Here is a 23,407-nt window from a genome sequence, read left to right on the forward strand (position 1 = left end):
AACTGTGAGCCCCCAAATAAACTTTTTCTCCTTTAAAATTGTTCTTATAGGTTCTTTGGCCACAGCAGTGGAAAAGCTGACTAAAACACTTATTTTCTGAGCAAAAGTACATGTATTATAATGCAAAATATTTAAGAAAATGTATATTTGGTGATACAGAAGAATTCTTAAGGTGACATAAAATTCAGTTAATTGAAATAAAATAAGAATGAAGTAGATAGGAAGGAGATGAGTCCAAGATATCACGTAGAGAAAATTAAAATAGAAAAATTTTATGTCTGCATTGGAAATAATAAGTATCATAAAGAAATTAATGCTGCTGGAATCTACAATGTTGAAGAAAAAAATTGCCAGGTTAAGGGGAAAAGAAATAAAATATTTTAAAAGAAAACACACTTAGGGTAAAGAAATCAGTGTTTGAACACTTTACCAATATAAATGTATATTATTAGTCACCTTTCCACTGTAGTGACCTCATACCCAATACCTGAGAAAAATAACTAAGAAAGAAAAGATTTATTTTGGCTCTCAGAGGTTTCAGTCCATTTTCATCTGGCTCCAATGTTTCTGGGCTTATGGTGAGGCAAGTACATCATAATGGAAAGTTGTGACGAAGTTGTTCACTCGTGGCAACCAGGAAAGAGAGGTGGGGAGGGGCAGGGGAGAAGATAAAAATCCCCAAGGGCACGGCCCCCAGGTCCCACTCCCTCTATCTTACTGCAGTTTCCACCACTTCCCAATATCCATTCAGCTCCGAGTTCCTCCATAGATAAATCCATCCATGAAGTCAGGGCCTTCATAATCCAATTACTTCCCCAAATTCCTATATCTGAACATTGCTGCTCCATGAACCAAGTCTTCAACACATGAAACTTTGGGAACATTGAAGAATTAAATCATAATACATACTAAATATGTAACTTAGTGAGACCCTATTTGTATGTATATATATGTGTGTATGTGTGTGTGTGTGTGTGTGTGTGTGTGTGTGTGTGTACATATATACTGCAAAATAAAGGACTGTAAATAATAGGAAAGTAATTAACAAGTCACAGTAGACAGAAACTTCCTTGAGTAGAAGACAAGTTTGCAATTATTAAAATGGATCTTCAAGAATTAACTTTCAATAATGAAGAGTAGCCATCTGATTATATCGTGAAATACATTTTTTATTTTGAGAGGGGTTTGACTATTTTTAACTTGTTATTTTTCTGATCTCATGCTCTCTTTTGTACTCAGCTTTTGAGTGGGGACTTTGCTGTCTGATTTATTGTTAGAATTTGGCATTACAAGGTGATGGAGAGAGATTAAAAGACTAGGGAAACTGTTTTGCTCCATTTTGTTTGCGCTGGGTTCCTGTGAGAGTCAACTGCTCCATTCTTCACTCCAACAAGAAGTCTCTTGTTTAACTTCAGTTTAATTTAGTTTGCAGTTTTTCCAACAATTGCAAAGACTCTTTAATCTTAAAGAGTCAACTCAGAGTCATTAACACCAGCAAACTCTGACACCTTCTTCTGAGCACTCTGGGTCCCAGGGCAAGGGACCCTTCTTCCATGCTGAGATATTGACTCCAGATAACTGTGACTCGGTCTCAAATGTCTTGAGTTTGAGTTACATCTGGTCCTTGCCCCAAGATTCTAAATCTTAATGATTTCAATCTCTTCTTTCAGTTCCCCCATCTAGGGGAACACTATAATGTAGTGTTCTCTTGTAGATCTTCAAGTTGACTAATTTTTATTCCTATGTAATGCATTCTTTACATTAAAGTATCTTTTTTAGCATAACTGATAAGTGGTTTGATTTCTTTTTATGAAACATTTAATAACAAATATCTATGAAAATAAAGGTGTGAATCATGAAAACATGTAAAAATAATAAAAGACTATAGGATTTAAACATTGCCCCATCACCAAAAGGTAAACAAACAAACAAACAAACAAAAAACAGGCTCAGTGGCACATATAACTTTAATCCCAGCAACTTGGAAGGCTAAGACAGAAATATTGCAAGTTATAAGCCAGCCTTGGCAATGTAGTAAGACCCTTTCTCAAAATAAAAAATAAAAATGGCTGTGAATTTGATTCAGAAGTAGTAATATGAATAATAATGAAATGAGATGCATCAATCCAGAAAGAATTAATATCCAGGATAAATGAGGCACTCCACAAAACAAAACAAAACAAAAAAGAACACAGGAAAAACACTATACCATACAGTTCTAAAAAAAGGTATTCAATGGAAAATACGTATACTGAAGATGTTTGGTCTCATATATTACAGAATATGATAGAGATATCTACTAAAATGGAAAAGAATAATAAAAGACTAAAATTATCAAGTCAACAGGATATGGTACACCCTGCACTTGAATAAAAAACTTAATATGTCAATAAATTAAGGGCACAACTTTCAAAAACTTTTACACAAAACTCAACACAAAATCAGCATACTACAGAGATACAGCCACATCACTGTTCATAGCTGTTCAATTCACAATAGTCAGACTGTGGAACCAATCTAGATGTCCTTCAATTGATGAATGGATAAAGAAACTGTGGTATATATATACAATGAAAAGAATAATAAAGAATACTAAAATAATATAAAGAATAATAAAATTATGGCATTTGCAGGCAAATGGATGAAATTGGAGAATATCATGCTAAGTGAGATAAGCCAATCTCAAAAATCCAAAGGATGAATGATCTCACTGATAAGTGGATGATGACACATAATGGGGGGTGGGAAGGGGGCAAGAATGGAGGAAGGAGGGACTGTATAGAGGGAAAAGAGAGGTGGGAGGGGAGGGGGGGAAGGAAAAAATAACAGAATGAATCAAACATCATTACCTATGTAAATGTATGATTACGCAAATGGTATGCTGTTACTCCATGTACAAACAGAAACAACATGTATCCCATTTGTTTACAATAAAAATAAAATAAAATAAAATTCTAATCAGTGAAGCAAATATTCAAGCTTAATCACGACTTTTAAATATCTCTCTATTAGGCTCTAAGACGGTCCCCAACGTTTTTTGCCCCATAGGGCAGATACTCTGGGAAATCCCTCCCGTTGACAATCAGGACTTGCCGGTGTTACAGAATACTTGCTCCCTTAGCTTATCTCAGACCCAGTCATAGCTGACAGCAAGGGGAATCTTTTCTGCCCTTGAAGAAGTGAACTGTCAAATTGTGAAAGGTCCTCTTGGCTAGAACTGAGAGCAGACTTTAGGACTGAGAGCAAACTCAGAGGATAGCTGGCAGGAAAATGGTCTCTTCCCTGTTGCCATAGGAACTGAATCTGCCAAAACCCCCAACAAATCTGGAAGAGGACCCCGGGCTCTAAATAAGACTGTGGCTCGGCAGACATCTTGATTTCAGCTCTGAGAGCTGTAGAGAATGTAGCCCAGATTTCTGATCCAGGGAAGCTGTGCCATAATAAATGAGTATTGTTTAAGCTTCTAAAAAAAACCAAAAAACAAAAAAACAAAACAAAACAAAAAAAAAAAACAACACAAAAGAGTATTGAGTTAGACTTTTGTCACTGTAACCAAAATTTCTGATAAGAACAAGTTACAGGAGGAAAGTTTATTTTGATTCATGGCTTCAGAGGTTTACTCCATGGTTTGCAGATTCCTTTGCTTTGCATCCAAGATGAGACAGAGCATCAGGGTGCCTGTGGTGGAGGAGTGCTACTCCATTCTTGGAGGATAGAACACAGAAGTAGGGAAAGGGACCTCAGGGAAGATGAACCCTTCCAGTTCACTCCCCCACCAGTGACCAACCTGCTCCAACCATGCATCACCTTACCTACAGTTATTACCTAATTAGTTCACTCAAACTAGGATGGTCCAATTAGGTTGCAGTTCTCACCATTCAAATTTCATCTCCAAACATACCTGCATTAACACAGGAGCATTTGTGGCACACTTCACATACAAACCATACATTCTTCTTCTGGTCCCCAAAAGCTCATGTGCATCTTGCAATGCAAAATACATTTAGTTCACCATCCAAAGACCCAAAGTATTAACAGTTTAAGCATTGCCCAGAAGTTCAATTCCAAGGTCTTATCTAGGACTCAAGGCAAACTCTTGGCTGTGAGCCCTTGTAAAAATCAAAGGCAAGTTACATACATCCAACATACAATGGCACAGAGAAAATGAGTCCATTCCCGAAGTGAGGGATAGGAAACACAGAAGAGATGGTACCATAACAGACAAAAATCCAGCAGCCAACAGGTCTCATAGCTCTGCATACAACATCTAGGACACATGGCAGCAAGATGTGCTCTTTATATATACACAATGGAATATTATTCAGCCATAAAGAAGAATAAAATTATGGCCTTTGCAGGTAAATGGATGGAATTGGAGAATATTATGGTAAGTGAAATAAGCCAATCCCCCAAAAAACCAAAGGTTGAATTTATTCCCTGATAAGTGGATAATGATACATAAAGGGGCTGGGGTGTGATAAGAGAAGAATGAAGAATGGAGGAACTTTGGATTACATAGAGGGAAATGAGAGGGGAGAGGGGTGGGGGTATGAAAGATGGTGCAATAAGACAGACATCACTACCCTATGCACATGTATGATTACATGAATGGCATGAATCTACATCATGTACAACCATAGAAATGAAAAGTTGTACCCCATTTGTGTAGAATGAATCAAAATGCAGTCTGTAAAAAAAAAAAAATGTGATCTTCAAAGGGCTTCAACAGCTCTACCACTTTGGCCTTTCTTTTGGCCTTTCTGATTGCAGCACATATGGCCTATCTTTCAACCTGTGTTTTTTTTTTTTTTTTTTTTTGGGGGGGGGGGTGGGGGAGTTAGGGGCTGGCACTTTTTTTTAGAAAGAAGCTTTTCTCAGCAGACATCTCTTATTTCCTGGAGTCTCCATTCTGGTTTCAGCTTCAACTTCACAGCTTAACACATCACCCTCTCAGTGGTAGCCCACAGGGATTCTGACCTAGCTAACTGGCCTTCTTTGAAATCTTGGTGAATGCATACATGAGCCCTTAACTCCAGAATCATGCATTCCAGCAGAACCTGCATCACTTGGATAATGCCAAGGGTTGTTGCCAGTTTTCACAGTAGATGGGCCTTCTGGGATCAAGGCTGCAGAAACCTCTGAGTGCCTGGGCAACTGAGCATGGTGAAACAACCTGCTAGGTCTCCCTGTGTAAACAGGATGTCCTCAGAATCTCCTCCCAAGGAAATTTTCCCTTCTACCTTCTTGAGCTTTCAATGGGTGTTGTCTTGGCAAATTCCTAAGAATGCCCTCAAGTCATCTTTCCTATTATTTCTGTGCAAAGTACTTAGTATTTCTTCAGTGATTGTAATCTCTTTAACAACTGCCCTTCCTTGGCTCCAGTTTTACATTTTTCTGGTCAAAATGGAAGTTTTAACATCCTTTACCTCTGCTTTCTGATCCTAATTCTCACAGTAAACTGAGTAAATCTGTCAGCAAAATCTCACCACTGACTGAATGCTGTGATGCCTTGAAATTTCCTCTGCCAGATTAGTTGGTCCCTTACCTTTAAATTCTGCCCCATACAAAGTCTCAGGACATGGGCAAAATGTCAAAAAGTTCTTTGCCAGAGTATAAAACAAATGATCTCTAGTCCAATTCCCAATAGAGAAATAAGGTATTTCCATCCGAAACCTCATGAGTAAAATCTTCACCATTAGCCATTCTAGTCTTCTGAGCTTCCAGCAGAATTGCATATTAAGTTCTGCTTATAAAATCCTAAGTCTTCTCCAGTCCGTATCTCCAAACTCTCTAAACTTCTTCCTCAAACCAGCTCCAAGGACTTCTTAACCAAATGGTTAAATTAGTCACAGAAACAACTCATCTACTTGGTACCAATTTCTTTAATTAGCTTTGTCTTGCTGTAACCAAAACACCTGACAAGAATAACTTGGGAGGAAAAGAGGTGTAGTCCATGGTATGCTGAATCCATTACTCCAGGTAAGGCAGAGAATTGTGGCAGAAGAGTGTGCAAAAGAAGGTAGCTTAGGTCATGATGGCTAGGAAGAAGAGAGAGAGAAAGGGAAAGGGGGCTGAAGGGAAGATTGACCCATTCAGGACACACCCTAGTGATCCACCTCCTCTAGCCATGCTCCACCTGAATACAGTTACCATGGATCAGTCCCATTCAAACTAGGATGGACTGACCAGGTTACAACACTCACACTCCAGTCATTTCAGCTCTGAACATTTCTGCATTAACACAAGAGGCTTGGGGGACACCTCGTAACCAAATCATGACAACTATAAAGACTGTTTCAGGTATAGGTCTACACCCAGCTCAAATGTATAGATGTGTTTACCAGAGGACATATGCAAGGATATTCAACATTCTTATTAGCAAGAAGTACAAACTAAAAAATATTCAACTATATTCAGTAGTCGAGTATCAAAAATGAATTAAGTTAACAAAAAAGAATACCACAAAGACCATTATTAACTTTTATTAAGTTTTGAATTTTGAGACATAATAAATAGAACTAAGGCAAGTAAAAATTAATGAAGAAGAAAACAAGAAAAGCAGGCATAGCTTCTGCATATGCTAAATATTAACTAAAAACAAAAATAAAACTAAATAATGACATTGGCAAAAAGCTAAGACAAGATGGAATTAGCAATAAAGCTAAGGTATATAAACTAAAAAAAAGGAGTATAATAACAATATAGAAGGAGACATAACAATGTGAATTGATAATTATTACTAGTTGTTAAACTAGAAACAATGTATAACTGCTACCTGCTAGACTTTAGAATCTCAGTAAAATATTTTTAAAGGTATTGCATTTTAAAATGTACAAAAAATTTCCGCCATCATTTTTTTCTGCTGCTTAAGAAATTATGCTTCTCCAGTCTTCATCTCTGCAGCGCTGGCGTTCTGAGGCAATTGCTGAGCCTGCTGCTGCTGAGTGGGCTCCAGGCTGGCGGTGTTCCTGGGGCACCTGTTGGACTACATTGGCAAGACCAGGACCCCTTGCTCAGGTTGCCATGCTATCTCCCTTGCTATCTCCAGTTGTCCCTGATGTCACCTTCCCACCTTGCTGCCTGTGTCCAGAGGGTGCACATAGGTTCTCATGGATCAGGAGTCTGGTTCCAGAGTTTGACATCTGCATTTCTCCTGTCAGGGTGCTGTCTCCCCCAGCAGAGTTCTTACAGCTCACGAAGTGGCAGATAAAAATAGCTAAGAGCCAGGTTATTATTGCACCCTTCTACCTGGGGACAAGACCTTTAGAGCAGAAACTGGTGAATTTCCTGGAAAGTACTCTAGAAAAGTCTCTGCAAGTGAAGTTTCCATTCGATCTCAGGGTCTGTATTCTCCTGGATTTCACCTGGGGTTCAAGAGCAAGAATAACTCTGCACAATGCTGCTCCAGTTTTGGCAGAGGTTTCTAGAGCAGGTTCTCATCTTCCTCTTCCATGCATGGGAACTTTGGGGGATTCTCTGGATCCTTGTCAATGAGCACTTCAACAAGACCATTGATCTCTGGTACATCAAAGTTTACCTCTTTGATAGATAACACTATCCTCTTAAGTGGTGCAAACGGGAGTGACTACTACTTCCCCAATTGCCAGGACCTCTACATGTTATTGTCCAACTATGAGGAGATTGCTGAGTTCCTTACAGATCAAGTGGATATGAAGGGGGATGTTACCCTGCAGCCGCAGGGGAAAGAAAAGGTGCAGGTGGTGGATGGGACTATGCATCCTTACAAAGGTGACTGGGACTGGACTGTACACTGCAAGGTGGTCAATAAGTGGGTCATGTATGTGATCCATTCAGCCCAGATCTGCTAGCAGATGCTGCATGCCTAAACCTTCCATGGGGATTCCTTTCTGATCTAGGAGGAGGCAGCATCAGCTGGTGATAAGAGACCCCTGGATTTATCAATTGATACAGATGAAGCCTTTTGAGACACACATTGATGAGATAGTCACAGACACCCTGCTGACTAAAACTGGAAAAGGTGTTGAGATCTACCTCACCATGGGCTATCTCAATCTGACCCAGGCCTACCTGAACCTGGTCTTGGCCATGCAGGTAAAGTACAAGATCCTGCTGGCCTCTCCAGAGGTAAATGACTTCTTTGGAGCCAAAGAGGTGGCAGGCGCAAACTGAGCAGCAATTCTATAGTGAAGTATGCCGCCTGAGGAGCAGGAGCAGGTCCAAGTACAGGACTACTAGTGGAGGAGTTGGAAGTTTCATGACAAAGGTCTCTGGCTGTCCCTGGCAGGGAGTGGCTCTCCCTATCTCATGCTGATTGGTTTTCCTAATTTTGGGTACAGGTCAGTTCACTTGGGCCTGGAGACCCAGAATACCATTGTTACAGAGAACTGAGTCCTGCAGCAGCAGTTTCACCATGAGCAAAAGCTGCTCTACTTGCAGTCAGGTGTGGTGTCCTCCACCGCCATCTAACAGCCGAGTGGCCTGGTGAAACTGTGGATGAAGATGGTGACTTGACTGATAAAGAACTTCTGAGGACATCAGAAATGATCTTGATGAAGATGACAGGCATGGTGGGCATCAGCTCCTTCGGCCATACTTGGACAATAACTGTGGTCTGTGTGTCCCATTAAACTCTTGCAGGGACACCGTGGCCAAAGGTCAAGACAGCCCTGGCAAAGCCAATGAGTCTTGCCTGTTGTGCTTGCTATGAGGGGAGGAGCCTGCAGGGACCTGACCTAGTACCTCCCTGCTCTTTCAAGAAGGCTAGTGCCCCTGAGACCCCCAAAGAGTTCAGGTCAGGTACCCAGGGGCTGGAATTGGATGCATAAACAGGGGACTTGGTAGGGAATCACATGTATTTTGGGACTGCCGCCTGCATCTCGATCTATACTGAGGAACAGCTCTGCACTAACTCTCTTGGATTCCATGTGTTTAAATTTGTGGTGTTTTCGGAGCCTCCTCTGTTAACTTTCTTAATTGCAATGGCAAGAAATCATAACTCAGGTGAAAATTATGAAGTCCCCTGACTCCCCTCCAAGAAAAATGTAATTCTCATGTTTCATGACTGTTATACAGAAAAATTATTGAAATCTATGCCATTCATGTTATGATGTGATTATGCTAAAGTAAGAATTAAATAACAGTGAAAAATGTGAAATGCTTTAAAGACTAAAGTAGATACAAAACCAAAGCTGGAATATGCATTATTATAAAATATTGAAAGAATAATGAAATATGAACAAATATATTTGATTCTAAATAAGTAATATGATTTATAGTTAGAATAATTATATAAATCTCCATGGATAGATCAATAAGTTAAAATATTTTGACAAATTGTTGGAAGGAATTTAAGTATAAAGTCAATACTGACTTTTAAAAGTAAAATCTCCACTAAGGAAACTATACACAATCAGATATTGCCTTTAATATTCCAGAGCATATGCATCTCAAATGATAAGTGACATCACAGGTTACACCCATTAAAACTGTTTCATAATTAGAAAACATAGACAAGGACACCTGATATTACAATTATGTATGTTACTACTCTAAAAAATAAAGCAATACAATAAAAATAAAATTAATATAAATATTGAGAAGTCAGAGACAATGTTTTACTAGTTTACTGATGCTTATCTTTCTAGCAAACGTATTATTATAAGTTTAAAAATAGAATTAGCATATTTAAATATATTAATCAATGTGAATGACTTCAGAAAGAATAACCTATGCCAAATTAAAAACCACCAGAATACATAAAGAATACATAAACTGTGATTTTGAAAGATAAAAATATGGCCTTGTTCTCAGATAAAAATAGAAAATAGAAAATAGGAAAAAATAATAAATATAAAAAGTGTATCTTTCCATTGAATTAAATAGAATGTAAAATGTAATTTATTTATGTGCATGTATGTGTATGTACACATAGTGTGCTAATTCACTTTTTATTCCTAAAATAACATGACACTAAGAAAATAATTTTAAGCCTGAGGTAAACCTCAATGAAGCTTTCCTTAACCTCAACAAACTATGAATAAATTTTGGCTTGCTATAAACACATTAACATGGAATTCGTATGTCAATAATGTAAACAAATTAGGAGAAAGAGGAAGTCAGCAAGATGGTGAAATAGACTTCCCAGCACTTTTCCCCTAACAGGAATATCAAGGTACATACCTTCATGAAGGGTTAAGAAACCTAGGTAAGAGATTACAGCACCCAAATGTAGCATAGAAATAAGAAAAGTCATATCAAAAAGGAAGGGACATTATCTATGCCCCTCATGCCCCAAACCCCAAGCACTATCACATGAAGAGAGATAGCCCTAAGTGGAGGAAGAAGAAGGAAAGTGGACATTGACCTTTGCCTCAAACACCAACAGAGACCTGCCCAAGGAAATCCCAGAGCCAGGCCGTTTTCATTGCCCCAGCCTTTAGGCCAGTGCTCATGGACTGAGTCCCCATGCCTGAACTGGTGCGGGGCGGATTCCAAAGCCCCAGGAGGCCTGCCAGGTTCATATAGTCTTCAGATCTGCTGCAACACCAGGTCAATCCCAGAGTTATTGGGATTATAGAGACATGGTCTTCTCTCATTTTATAAGATATTTTGAGGTTGACAATATAGCCACAAATTTTAAATATATATTTCCTTTGGTCCAGGGAGTCTATTTCCAAATGTCTATCATAGAATATAGTTTTGTGCTTATAAAATATACATACAAATATGTTCAAGTTTATCTATTTTTAATAGTGAAAAATTAGAAACTTAAATGTTCGTAAATGGAATTATTTAATAAAACTTTTAGAGACTAGCTACATTTAGTTTAATTTTTTTTTTTTTAACAAAGAGTAGACTGCTTCATAGTCATACAATACTTATTTACAATTTATGGGAGTGAAGCAGTTTATTTTTTGGTACTGTATCATAACAGTAACTGTATTTTACACACAGTCACATATATTTTAAAAAGCATTAAATTTTTAAAGACTTTAACTAAATTTGATAGAAGAATTCATTTAATATTCACTCAGTAGATACAGAGAATGTTTATTATGCCCAGGCATAATGAAAAAGGCAGACAAAATCTCAATACTATTAAACATATATGGTAATAAAAAGAAACAGAGCAATAGACTAATAATCTTAGGAACAGTGAGTAAACAGTTTGGAATAGTCCACACAGTGGTCTCATTTAGATATTCTCCATATCGACAAATTTTTGATGAAATCTAGATAATAAGAAGGATCCAGGTACATCAGTATTGATGTGAGCAGCAACTCAGCAAAGAAATAAGTAAATTCAGAGTCACTGAGCTGGGTTAGACCTTGGTATATTTGAGTCGTATTTAATAGGGTAATTTGACTAGTTTGTAGTGAACAAAATAGAGTAGACAGGAACAACATTTAGTGGGCCCCTTTAGGTAAAGATTTGTATGGTGTTGTAATTGCAAAGAAGATGTACTTACAAAGACTTACTTATTGTTACCATGTGTACAAGGATTTCTCTAGAAACTTTAGCAAATAGACTGTAGGAGAAAGAAGTAGAGAGACTATCTTGAAAGTTTTTGCAATTGTCAGAGTAGGTGGTGCCATTGTCTTTGCTTAGTACCACAGTTCTAACAGGGGTGAAAGGAGTTGGAATTTGCCAGACAAATTATACATTACACGATGTCCTCAGACATTTTTGCTTGTCACGCAGAAGTGGATAGATTGGAGATGCTGGTAGCCTATAGTGGTTAAATCCAGGATGTTGTTAGTCTACAATGCACAGGACAGAACTCTACCCTCAACAAATTATTATCTGGCACAAAATACCAACAGTATTGATGTTGAGAATTTCTCACTTAGGGCAATAGGAATGGAGTTGCTTTAAAAGTAGACAGAATGGTATAATCATGCAAGAAAATATATTTTGAAAACAAATATTTAGAAGTCTTTTGAAGGGTAGTCCTTTCCATTTTTTTCTAAAGGTTATAGATATTCTTAGAAAATATATTTGGCATTGCTTTAACCAGAAATTAAAGAATTTTTGGTTCCTGCTTATATGGAGAGAGCATTGATTTTTATTTGTCAATTATCCAAGCAGACTAAATCTTAAAACATCAACAATTTGAAATGCTTTAAAAGTTTTCTACTGAACCAGCTTACTAATAGTTGTTTTAGAAACAATTTTTCATTCATTTTTTTCACAATAAAAAAATTAAAGAAAAATCTACTCACTTGCCATTCAATGCTGCAACACCAACTGTGCTCCGAGCAATTGACATGCTGGCTACAAATGTCCACTGTTGACTCTGTGGATCCCACCTCTCCACTGTATTCAGGTAGCTCCAACCATCATGGCCTCCCACAGCATAAATAGGGCCCTCAAGCACTGTTACCCCTAAAACATGGGAGAAACACATATTGTACCTGTAGTTAACAATATCTCATTATACACTTAAAAATCTGTTAGATTTATGTGTTCTTATGACATTATTATGAAAATTAAAATAAAAGAACATTGAATGGATTTCTTTCACAGTGTAATTTTAAAAGTCAAATTAATAGTACAAAACTATGATCTCATTCAGCATAAACTCCTGTTGCTAAGAAACGATTTCAATAAGGTAAAAACTATCCGCTATTCATCTAATCATTCTATAAAAGTGAAAGCAAAATTTAAACCAACAATAAATATTATGACCTATATGCTTCATAAAAGAAAACTAATTCATTTATAAGTAACCATATGAAGAAAAATAATCTGAAAATCAGAGATAGTATCTTGTACCTCCACTTCTAAAGACTATTTCTACACTGCAGTTTAAAGTACTGTATGGTTTTCAGCAACGTAATGTGAAAACAATGGAGGAGTATCAATTTGTATTTCTTGGTAGTGTTCTCTGTTTTGGTTTTCCAATTACTTCATAGTAAACTTATTTATAGCTTAGAAAGTATGACATCCATCATACTATTAGCCCAAATCACTAAACACAAATAATCAAAATAAACAAAATCATTGTGAGTCATAAATGGGAGGATGTAATACAACTCCATTCACTGATTTTCCAGTATGTTTACTTCTTCATAAATAAATATTTAAATATCATGTTAATATTGATTAAAGTGATCTCTTTTTTTCTATAGAGAAATTATGGGGACTATTCCACAAAAGGATAAATTTCAATGTCTGTTAAGAGCTCTGAGTTGTCTGTGATTTTGCCCTACTTCCACACTGAGTGGGTTGCCACAGCTTTATACATATTGATAGAAGACATGACTCCTGTGTCAAAGAGGAAAAGCAGTTTATTATTTATAGCAAGAGCAGTAGTCAAAGTATCACCAATTTGGGAAGCTTTGTTTTTATTTTTGCTTGTTCCCCGAGTTCCAGTTCCCACAGGGTGACCAAAAAAGGTGAGTAAGGTGGACTTTAATGTTTCCTTCTGCCAAATGAACTTTAAACAGGTTCTTCCTGCTTCTAGAGCATTGAGAAGATTATTTCTCTATTCCTTTGAGATGTAAATCTTTCTAAAACCCTCCTGCAGTTTTTACCATCTGATTGCCTTTTTCAAGGACCTGATAGAGGTACCTTTGAAATGCCCTTAGCATTGAAAATAGTATGCTATGTTGTCTCCCAGTCTCTCTGGGTGGGGAGATAGCATTAGCATTTTGCTCCAAATTATAGAACTACCTATAGATGTGAAGATAGGAGAAAAGTTTGCTTTTCTTTGGTAAGGTCAATTAGCAAACAGACTTCCTAATATCCTTCTCTCCTTAGTTCAGCTCTTAAAACCTACCACTTCTATTTTTAAAGCTGAGGTCAGCCTTAGTTCTGGCCTATTTTCTGTATTGCAATAATGTTCAATAAAAGATTCCTTGCCTACTTAAGTTTGCTTGGTACAATCTTTGCTTTGAGAAATGTCAACTGAAGTTCAGATAAGCAGCAGTTTGAATAACAGGACAGGAAACTAATTCATAATGTCCAATAAACATATATGTCCATTGTTCTGGAAAGAGACAGTATCTTTGTTTTTAAGCTAGGTTGCCTTTTACTTTGGTGAAAAGCACATTTGTCTTCCCGATTATACTAACATGCTTTTAAATATAGCCCAGAAAAAGAAAAAAAAAAAAAGCAGTTAGTAACTGACTTCAGAAATGTGCATAAATATAAGATCTTCCAGGGAAAATTGTCTCTCAGTACTGGTGTGAAAATAAGATTTTTATTTATTTATTCATTTATTTAACCATTATTATTCAATGACTATTTTGTGTCAGAAATTGATCTTGGCACTACAGACACAAAAATGAACAAAGCAGACAAAGTTATGACCCTCACTGGGCTCCACATATTAGTCAGTGAGTGTTTAACTGAAATGGAATAAGCCTGCTTCATATGTATAACACAACTATAATAAAAAAAAAGTATCTAACTAAAATAATACATTCAACTTATAAATATACATTCAGAAGTGTATACATTCAACTTATGAATCCTATTTTAAATACACTAGTAAGTAGGTATAAGTATACAAATAAAGGGCTAGAACCCTTGATTAGTTATAGTAATCTAGAGTTTATGCCTTTTGAACTTCAGATCTTGTTCTTTAATAGGTCACATTAAGAAATAGAATGAATGAGAACATGTGAAGGCAGGGGCTATATATAAAGATATGGACAAAACTATATGGACTTTTAGAGAAGTATACATAGTTAATCACATGTATCAGTAATAATTAAGCTTATTAAGATTGAAGATTAAATAATAATGAAGTTTCAAAAGTGATGACAGAATCAACTTTTTCTTGGGTTATTAAATTAATATGTAGTAGAATTTGAATAGTTTGTATACTTTAGATTAGAACACACTTTTATTGATTTATGCTCTGTCTTTCCTCTTAAAGATAAGGTATTTATCAGAAAGGGCCACATCATTAGCAGGATCTAATAAAGTAAACAAATTCATTATTTTTTATTCTAAGCAAAAAAAACCACTAAATGTTTATTTAAAAAAAGGACGAATTACTATAATACTTATTTTGGTTGTTTTAGAGAAAATGATTTGGTAGCAGTAGGGTGATGACTAGAAGGAAATTTCAGTTATCCAGAAGTAGAATTTGGTAGCTTGAACCTGCAGGTTTCAGTGCAAAAACATAAAAACAAAAATATTTGAGATATGTTCTAGGTATCTTGCTGTTGTAACTTGCTCATAGATTGCTTGATTATATGAATAAAAAAAGGTGAATCAAGAATAACTAAATTTATTAATCATTTGAGATATTTCAGGGAGAGGAGAGGTTTGGAAACTGTTTCAGAGGAAAATTTGACAATCTTACTTTGATGCTTCATGTTCGAGGGGACCAAATGGGTGGTTGAATGTTGGAGTCTGAAATTCAAGTAATGCTGGAAAATTGGGTATACATTTTGAAGTCATCAGCAGTTAAGTGACATTTAATGTTAAAGAATTTGAAAGAATCAGTTAAGAAAACAACATGAAAAATGAAAGTAACAGAGATCAAAATCTAGGCCCACATGACCCCAATACTAGTTAATGAAGACAAAATATGAGACGAAGAAGTGGAAAGTAGATGGGAAGAAAACCAGAAGTTTTTGATATCTCATAACTTGGAGGAGAAAATGTCCTTCTTACCTTGCTTTCTCTCTGGTGTCCTCAAGAATTAGGTCTTCACATTTTATTCAGTTTTTATTGTTATACATTATTAGATGTCTTACTTAGAGTCAGATATTCTAAGGCGAGAGGTTAATTTTGTGTGATTTACACTTTAAATTTCTTTTTAATATGAATGTTTGGTAAACAAATGTATTTGTTATCACCATTTTTGTTTTTGTTTATATATGTGCAAGATTTCCCTCTAGCTCTAGCATACACATAGGCAAGTTTCTGATGCTATGTTGTAAATTCCTTATCACCAAAGAAGGACATAAGTATTGTAATGATTTCATAGTGTTATGGGAAGGATTATATGAATTAAGGTACATAAAGCACACAGAACAGAATCTGATATATTACAGTCATTTGATTTTGATAAGCTATTGCAATTGCTATTATTATCTTCATACTTAAGTCTCAGGAAAAATGGAAAGGAAATTCATAGCATATATATAAAGATTGCATAAACATCTAAAGGCTTGATATATTTAGTAGTCAGAAAAACCATTCAAATAAAATGTCTTTGGGAAAAAGTTTTAGATATGTATAAATGTTTAAGTTATGATGCAGTCAAATGGTGTTGAGAACAATGTGAATTAAGAATTCTTTATATTTCTTATGGAATTTTAATTTAGGAAAATAATTTTGGAGGTAAATTTAACTAGGTTCACTGCAAATATGACAGTCACTTTTATAAAATTTGCAATAATTTATAATTAAAATAATTATGATAGCAAAATGCAGTAATTGATGTGTAAGAACTTGTAAATATTTAATACAAGTCAAGCAAACTTTTAGATAGGTCATTACTCCTTCAATGCAGGTGTCATTTGTTCTAAAGAACAATTAGGAAGTTCTCCATGTATCTACTAAAAATGATATAGATCCAACATTGAAGTGAAGAATAAGACAACAATCACAGAAATATTATGATATTTTATATATTAATATTGTTTAATAACCAGAACATTCTTGGAGAGAATACAAGGTCTGTGGGGGAGAGTGGCAAGGTAAAATTCAAAAGACTATTGTAATACAGAGTTTTGGCTATGAAGTATAATAGTATGGAATCGTAGTGATCCATTACTACTAGCTGGGAAATACTTGACCTTGGAAATATTAATTCATTGTCATATGAATAAGTTATATAGTTGTTTGACAAATCAAATGGTCATTATGTTTTAGGAATGGACATTAAAGCTGGACGTTAAGAATTGAAAGCAGAACTCGAATTCCTTTCTCAAATATATCTGATTAAATTATTGAGTAAGTAATGTATTCTTAGGATTATTTTTAATAACATGTTTGGAAAAATATCTACTTTTTTCCTGAAAATATCTGTGTTTTATGCTTTCATATTATAAAGATATTCCTGTAGAATGCCAAGGATTCTTGAGTTCTAGCTCCTTACGATTTGCACATTTCTTGCAGCTGTGAAGCTTCCCTTGCAGAAGGGTCTCATTAAGTGGAATGAATAATTGGACCAGAATAATTTCAAAATCAGAATAATACATTCAACCACCTCCAATGTTTACTAAAAATATCTTTATATTTATAGATGGAATAAGGTTAAGACTGTAACAGTATTTTTTTGTTATCGATATTAACCCAGAATCTAAAAAATTAACATCTAATGTAAAGAAGAGTAATATCTAAAGTTATTTTAAATGACTCAAACTTAATAATTTCATAATTAATTCTGATAAGTTTTAAAAAATTATAGATTTTAGGTTTTAAAAATATACCTTTTTTAGATACATAAAATTATTTGTATATTTTAAGCTAGGGCTCCTTGCACATGTCATTGCCTTAGAGAATTCTGAAGCAATATATTTATCAGAAATTTTCCATACACTTTTATTTCAGGATAGTTCATTCAAACAACCAAACTATCCCTACTTTTCAGGTCACAACATAAAATTAGCATTTTTCACCTGGGTTATAGAACGCTAATAAATGCAGTGGAGATTTAGGTCTTTAAATATGGAGACTAATTAGTGGGGAATGGTCTGATTATACATCTAATACCACAAATATTTTCACTTAATAAGAGAATTTTAAAATTCCACAGCTTACATCAAAATACATATTTTACTATTTCCATATCAACATAATGAGAGACTTGTTTTCCTGAAGAAAAATTTACTTTTTCTATCCCTACTAATATTATCAATCAGAATATAGCTAAATTAGTTCTAAGCTATAAACTGTTCCAATTTAAAGACATGTGTTTAATTATGGAAAACAATGACAAAGTAAAGATATTGCTTTTTTTTTTTTCTTTTCTTTTTGGCAATGATGAAGATTAAACCCAGGGCCTCATGTATACAAGGTAGATGTGTTACTGCTGAGTAATGTCCCCAGACCTTTTAAAATTTTATTTTGTGACAGGGCCTCTCTAAGTTGCCTAAGCTAGCTTCAAACTTGCAATCTTCCTGCCTCATCCTCCAGAGAAGTGATAATTTGTGGGAAGTCATCCTTATTTAGGAGAATCAGATTAAGTTGAGCCATGGGATCAGATGTCTAGCTTCTAGGAACTGCTGGGAAGCATGTGGCACTGCATGGGAGTGGTTCCCAGTCTCCTTCTGGAATAGTCCCCCTAAGAGAATGTCTCCCCTATCTATACCCTATCCTGTCCCTCACAGAAGAAGCTCCTCCTAGTCTTGGCCCCCTTTACCTCTGTGTCTATAAATAAAAGAGAGTTGGGCTACTATATGCTTTTAGAGGCTAGAACTGGTATAGCCAGATCCATCATGGCCCCTCTCATTTAAAAAGAGTATTGCCTCTTCTGTGTTTTGCCTCTTCTGTGTTTATTGAGTAGATAAGTTTATGGGTAATTGATTGATAAACAACCAACATCATCCTCTGGCAGTTAACCCTTTTCTCATCCATGAGGGTTGTGGCTGATAGACTCCCACAATAATTAGATTTAAAAACCACCACTCCTGGCAGGATTGATTTCCTATTTGCATTTAACCATTAATTACAAACTAATATGAAGTCTGAGTCTGAAAACACACACACACACACACACACACACACACACACACATGTATATATATTTTTAGGTACAGCATATTTCTTTTGAAATTCTAACAATGCAAACTTTTTTTGGATTTAACCATTTTTTTGAAATAAATTACTACGATATTACTAATTATTATCTGGGGAAGTCAAAAATAACACACCAGTGGCTTCATCATATGTGTGTAGTCACTCACCAAAACAATGTTTTGGTTAGGAGTGGACCACATACATGACAGTGGACCCATAAGATCATAATGGAACTGAAAAAGTCCTATCATCCAGTGATGATATAATCCTGGTAATGTCATAGAAAAATGTGTTACATGTTTGTGTTATATGCTCCTGTAAACTAACCTACTGTGCTGTCAGTTGTATAAAAGTAAAACACATGAATTTATGTATTGTACATAATAAATGACTGTTATCGTTTTATGTATTTACTATACTTTGATTTTATCATTTTTAAAAAATGTACTTCTACTTATTAAAAAGGATTCATTTTGAAAGAGTACATTGTGTTATGCTGCCAGCAACCTCCCACACCTAATGCTGACCATCCATATCTCTGGATTTCATCAAGAAAGAAATGAAATCAATATAACAAAGAGATATCTGCATTGTATTATTCAGAAAAACTAATATAGGGATTCAACCTAGGTGCCCATCAAAATATGAATGGATAAGAAAAATGTAGTATGTATACAAAAAGAAATATTATTCAGCCTTCAAGAAGGATAAAATCCTGTCATTTGGGCAAAATTGAAAGGAACTGAGGATATCATGTTAAGTGAAATAAGCCAGACATGGAATATGAGGAGTACATGCTCTTCCTATTAAGTTGAAGCTAAAATTATCAACCTAATTGTAGAAAAGAGATTATGACAGGTTGAGAAGGGTTGAGGGGGAGGTGGAAAAAGGATGTTGAATTTGACTAGAGCACACTGTATACATTATATAGAAATATCGCACTAAACTCATTAATATGAACAACTAATAAAGCTCACCAAAAATAAAATATATTTTGAAAAAAAGGTCACTTGTAGTGATTAATGCATACCACCTAGTTTGTGTAGAACATCCTTTGATATTTGCACAATGACAAAATTGCCTAGTGACACATTTCTCAGTTTACATGCCCATTATTATGTGATGCATGGCAATAATACAATGGTATAATTTACTTTAAGCTTTTTTAATCAAAACTATTAAAAAACATTATCAAAGCTATGCTATAAAGTAGTAAATATTTATAATTAAATATTAGTGTGATAATTTGAGTGGTAATTAGATAATTTTACTTCAGAAGCAATAAATAAATAACAGTTCTTAAACGTGACACTTTATATTTGCTCTGTGTGAATAATTTAAGAAATATAATTTGCATAATGGGAAATGGAAAAATAGATGAGTAAAAAATTATATATACTTAAATACTTAATTCTATAAATTTTCCCAGTGAGTATACACTTTTTGTGTTTGTTTATGTATACAAATATACACTCTTCTTTAATATTTGCACAATAATATTAGATATGCAGGTGATATACAATACACACAAATAATAACTATGCAAATCTGTGTGCACATACTAAATAAAATATTAGTAGACATGGGCAGAACACAATGTAGCATATAGCATAGGTACGTTTTTCACATAACTCTACAAATTCATGTAGGATTAAGTTTCTTTTTGCTTGATCCACAAAAAGGAAAAGCATAATTTATTTTGGTGTATTATATTCCATTCTTTCTTACACTAAGAATAATGAGTGTCTATCTTGGCTGCACATTGAAATCACCTGGGAACATTTGGACAAAAATACTAAGGTTTGTCTGGTTTATGGGGATTTTAATTTGATTGAACTGGGATGAAGTCCAGAAACAGAGATGTTCTGAAGTTCTCTCAGGTGATTCCTATGGACAGTGAAGACTGAGAATGACTGCTATGGTAGAAAATGATGACAGTACTAGACTCGTGGCAGGATGTCTTCAACCAATAATCTGCCTACCTTATAGATCTCTAATATTTTCCATTCATATACTGTGTGTGTGTACACTAAATGTATAGTCATATGGAATCAAGGATGTCATAAAGTTTAGCAGTTAGCTAACTTTCAGTTTCATTCCTATACAACTTCTATTTAATGGATTCATTCATAATTCACTCATTTTTCTAAAACTCATAGCCTACATTCTATATGTTCACATATTCTTGTAGTGTATAAAAGGGGGATGGGGATCAGAGAGACAGAGTCACTGAAGCCCACTAATAAGTTCTACCTTATCATCTAACCTTATGGTTAAGAGAAAGGTTCTTTCCCAGGTGAAAAAGGGATGCCTGAACTAAGATCTAAAGAAAGAATATTAAGATTTAGTTGGGAATGAGTAATTCTTGAGAGAAAGAACATTGTGGTGTGAAAGCCTTGTGGCATGAAGAAGCAGAATACGTCTGAGGAGATGCAAGAAGGCCAATGTGACGAGAAAACTGGAAGACTGAGCCATAGGCAGCATGACGTATATGAAGGCCGAATAGTTAAGAGGTCACACAAGGTGGGACCTTACATGTCAATAAATGTCAAGCAACTAATTAACTTTGTAAAACTGATAGGACTATTTGTCTTTCACAATATGTCTTGCTGTCCGGGTAGGAATAAATGAGAATAGATGTGACCATGCCAATTTATGTGAGATCCTGGTGTCTCGTCCTGAGGTGATGAAAGCTGATACAAGAGAAAGTGTAGAACTGAGGAAACACTTGTAAATGAAGAGCATGAACTTATGGGTCCCTTTTCCTACACCTCTCCTCCATCCATTATCAGCATATTTGTTTATTAGAAATTATATCTTGTAATCCTGAGAAAATTAGCCTGTTGTGTTTCAGTTTCTTTTTTTCTTTTCTTTCTTTTTTTTATCTATACAATGGAGTAATAGTGGACCTAAACCACAGGTTGTTTCAAGGACTGAATGAATTAATATATGCAAAACACTTAAAAAAAAATGCCTGGAAGTCTTTAGCATTGTGTATTCAATATGTTGAAGATTATGAGTGCAAAGTATTAAGAACCTAGGTGTTACTGGTCCTACTTCAGTGTGTAGTATCGTGGTTTCATTATAAAGAGACAGTAGTAGAAGGGCCAATTAAAGATATAACTATGTACAATGTGCCACATTTCTTCTATTATTGAGGATTCTATCTACATATGATTAATTTTAACAATTTAAAACATTGTTCCTAAAACATTCTACACTACAAAAAAGCCCTTTCTAAATATTTTGCTAAGTTAATATAAGTGTTCTTTTGTGAAAATCCCAGTGATGCTTTCATATAATACTAAGTCATTGTTTTAAAGTAGGAATGTTTGTGCACATGTAAAGAAAAACAAAAATTGTACTAGATTTCGAAGTTCTAAGTGCTAGTTTTCCTATTAGCTAAATGTTGTTCGCTGTTAAAACAAAAATTACAACTGATGTAACACAGGTAAGTGCTCTAAAACCCACAAGTTCTAACTGGAGAGTATCTCAGAATGTATCTCAGGAGATGAGGCAAGTGAACTGTGGTTGAAAGGCTAGTTAGAATGTTGACAACTAGATATGTAAGACACTGAAAGTAAAAAGAATCACTTGAGTGGAACAAAGAAAAAACAGGTTATCTATGATGGTGAGTGAACAGGCATTTTCTTACCCGATGGTGTAGCAACCTTAAAAATGTGTGGACTCAGAAGTGATTTCTGCTTCACTGCATCCACCATGCAGCACAGGAACCAAAGCTACCCTTTATTTTTTTCATTATTTGGAAATATTATCTTTTAATAATATAATAGTACATAATTACATAATCATACATGGGGCAACTGTAAAAGATTTCAGACATTCCACATCACCTTAACCCCACTCTGTGGTTAGTTTTGTAATAGAAATTACATAAAGTTTATTAATTATTATTTAAGTTCACCCATTCAGGACTATTCTTCAAATTACTTGTTAGTTCCTAGTTTTTCTTCTTTTCTTTTATTATTATTATTAGAACTTTATTGTTATACATAGTAGTTGGGTTCATCCCAATAAACTCATACATGTATGGAAGTCAATTTCAGTTCACGTTCCCCTCTTTTTCATCCCCTCCTCCATCCCTTCTCCCTTTCTCCTTCCTCTACTCTACTCGACTTCCTTTTGCTCATCTATCAATTTGTATTTGATTGGTTCTTTGTGTAATCATATCTTTCCTTCTTCCATTCCTTTATTTTATTCTAGCTTCTGAATATGAGAGAAAATGTTTGACTTTTGAATGTCAGGGATTGGCTTATTTCATTTAGCATGATGTTGCCCATTTCCATCCATTTACCAGCAAATGCCATAATTTCATTCTTTTTAATGACTGAGTAGAACTCCATGGTGTGTGTGTGTGTGCATGTGTGTGTGTGTGTAACAATTTCTTAATTCATTTATCTGTTGACAGGCATCTGGGTAGTTTCCATAATTTAGGTTTTGTGACTTGTGCTGCTATAAGTGTTGATGTGGCTGTGTTGTTGTATGTTAATTTTAGACCTTTTGGGAAAATACCCAGGAGTGGTATAAGTGGTATGGTGGTTCCATACCTAGTTTTTTTGAGGAATCTCCATACTGCTTTCCAGAGTTGTTGTACTAGTTAGTCTGCAATTCCACCAACATTTTACAAATATTCTTTTCTCCTCACAACCTCACCAGCATTTATTATTGTTCACATTCTTGGTTATTGTCATTCTGACT

General features: G+C 35.1%; 1 protein-coding gene and 1 pseudogene across 1 annotated transcript in view; one reads left to right on the forward strand and one right to left on the reverse strand.

The window, feature by feature from the left end:
- Nucleotides 1-23,407, reverse strand: part of Klhl1 (kelch like family member 1) — a 409,920-nt gene that overhangs the window by 33,368 nt on the left and 353,145 nt on the right. The window contains exon 8 of the mRNA XM_047552871.1: nucleotides 12,205-12,367. Within this exon, the coding sequence (XP_047408827.1) occupies nucleotides 12,205-12,367 (163 nt within the window). The remainder of the gene's footprint in view (nucleotides 1-12,204; nucleotides 12,368-23,407) is intronic.
- Nucleotides 6,877-8,511, forward strand: LOC124984775 (CDP-diacylglycerol--glycerol-3-phosphate 3-phosphatidyltransferase, mitochondrial-like; annotated as a pseudogene).

This window comes from Sciurus carolinensis, chromosome 5 (assembly GCF_902686445.1).
Source record: "Sciurus carolinensis chromosome 5, mSciCar1.2, whole genome shotgun sequence".
In the NCBI taxonomy this organism is placed as follows: domain Eukaryota; kingdom Metazoa; phylum Chordata; class Mammalia; order Rodentia; family Sciuridae; genus Sciurus; species Sciurus carolinensis.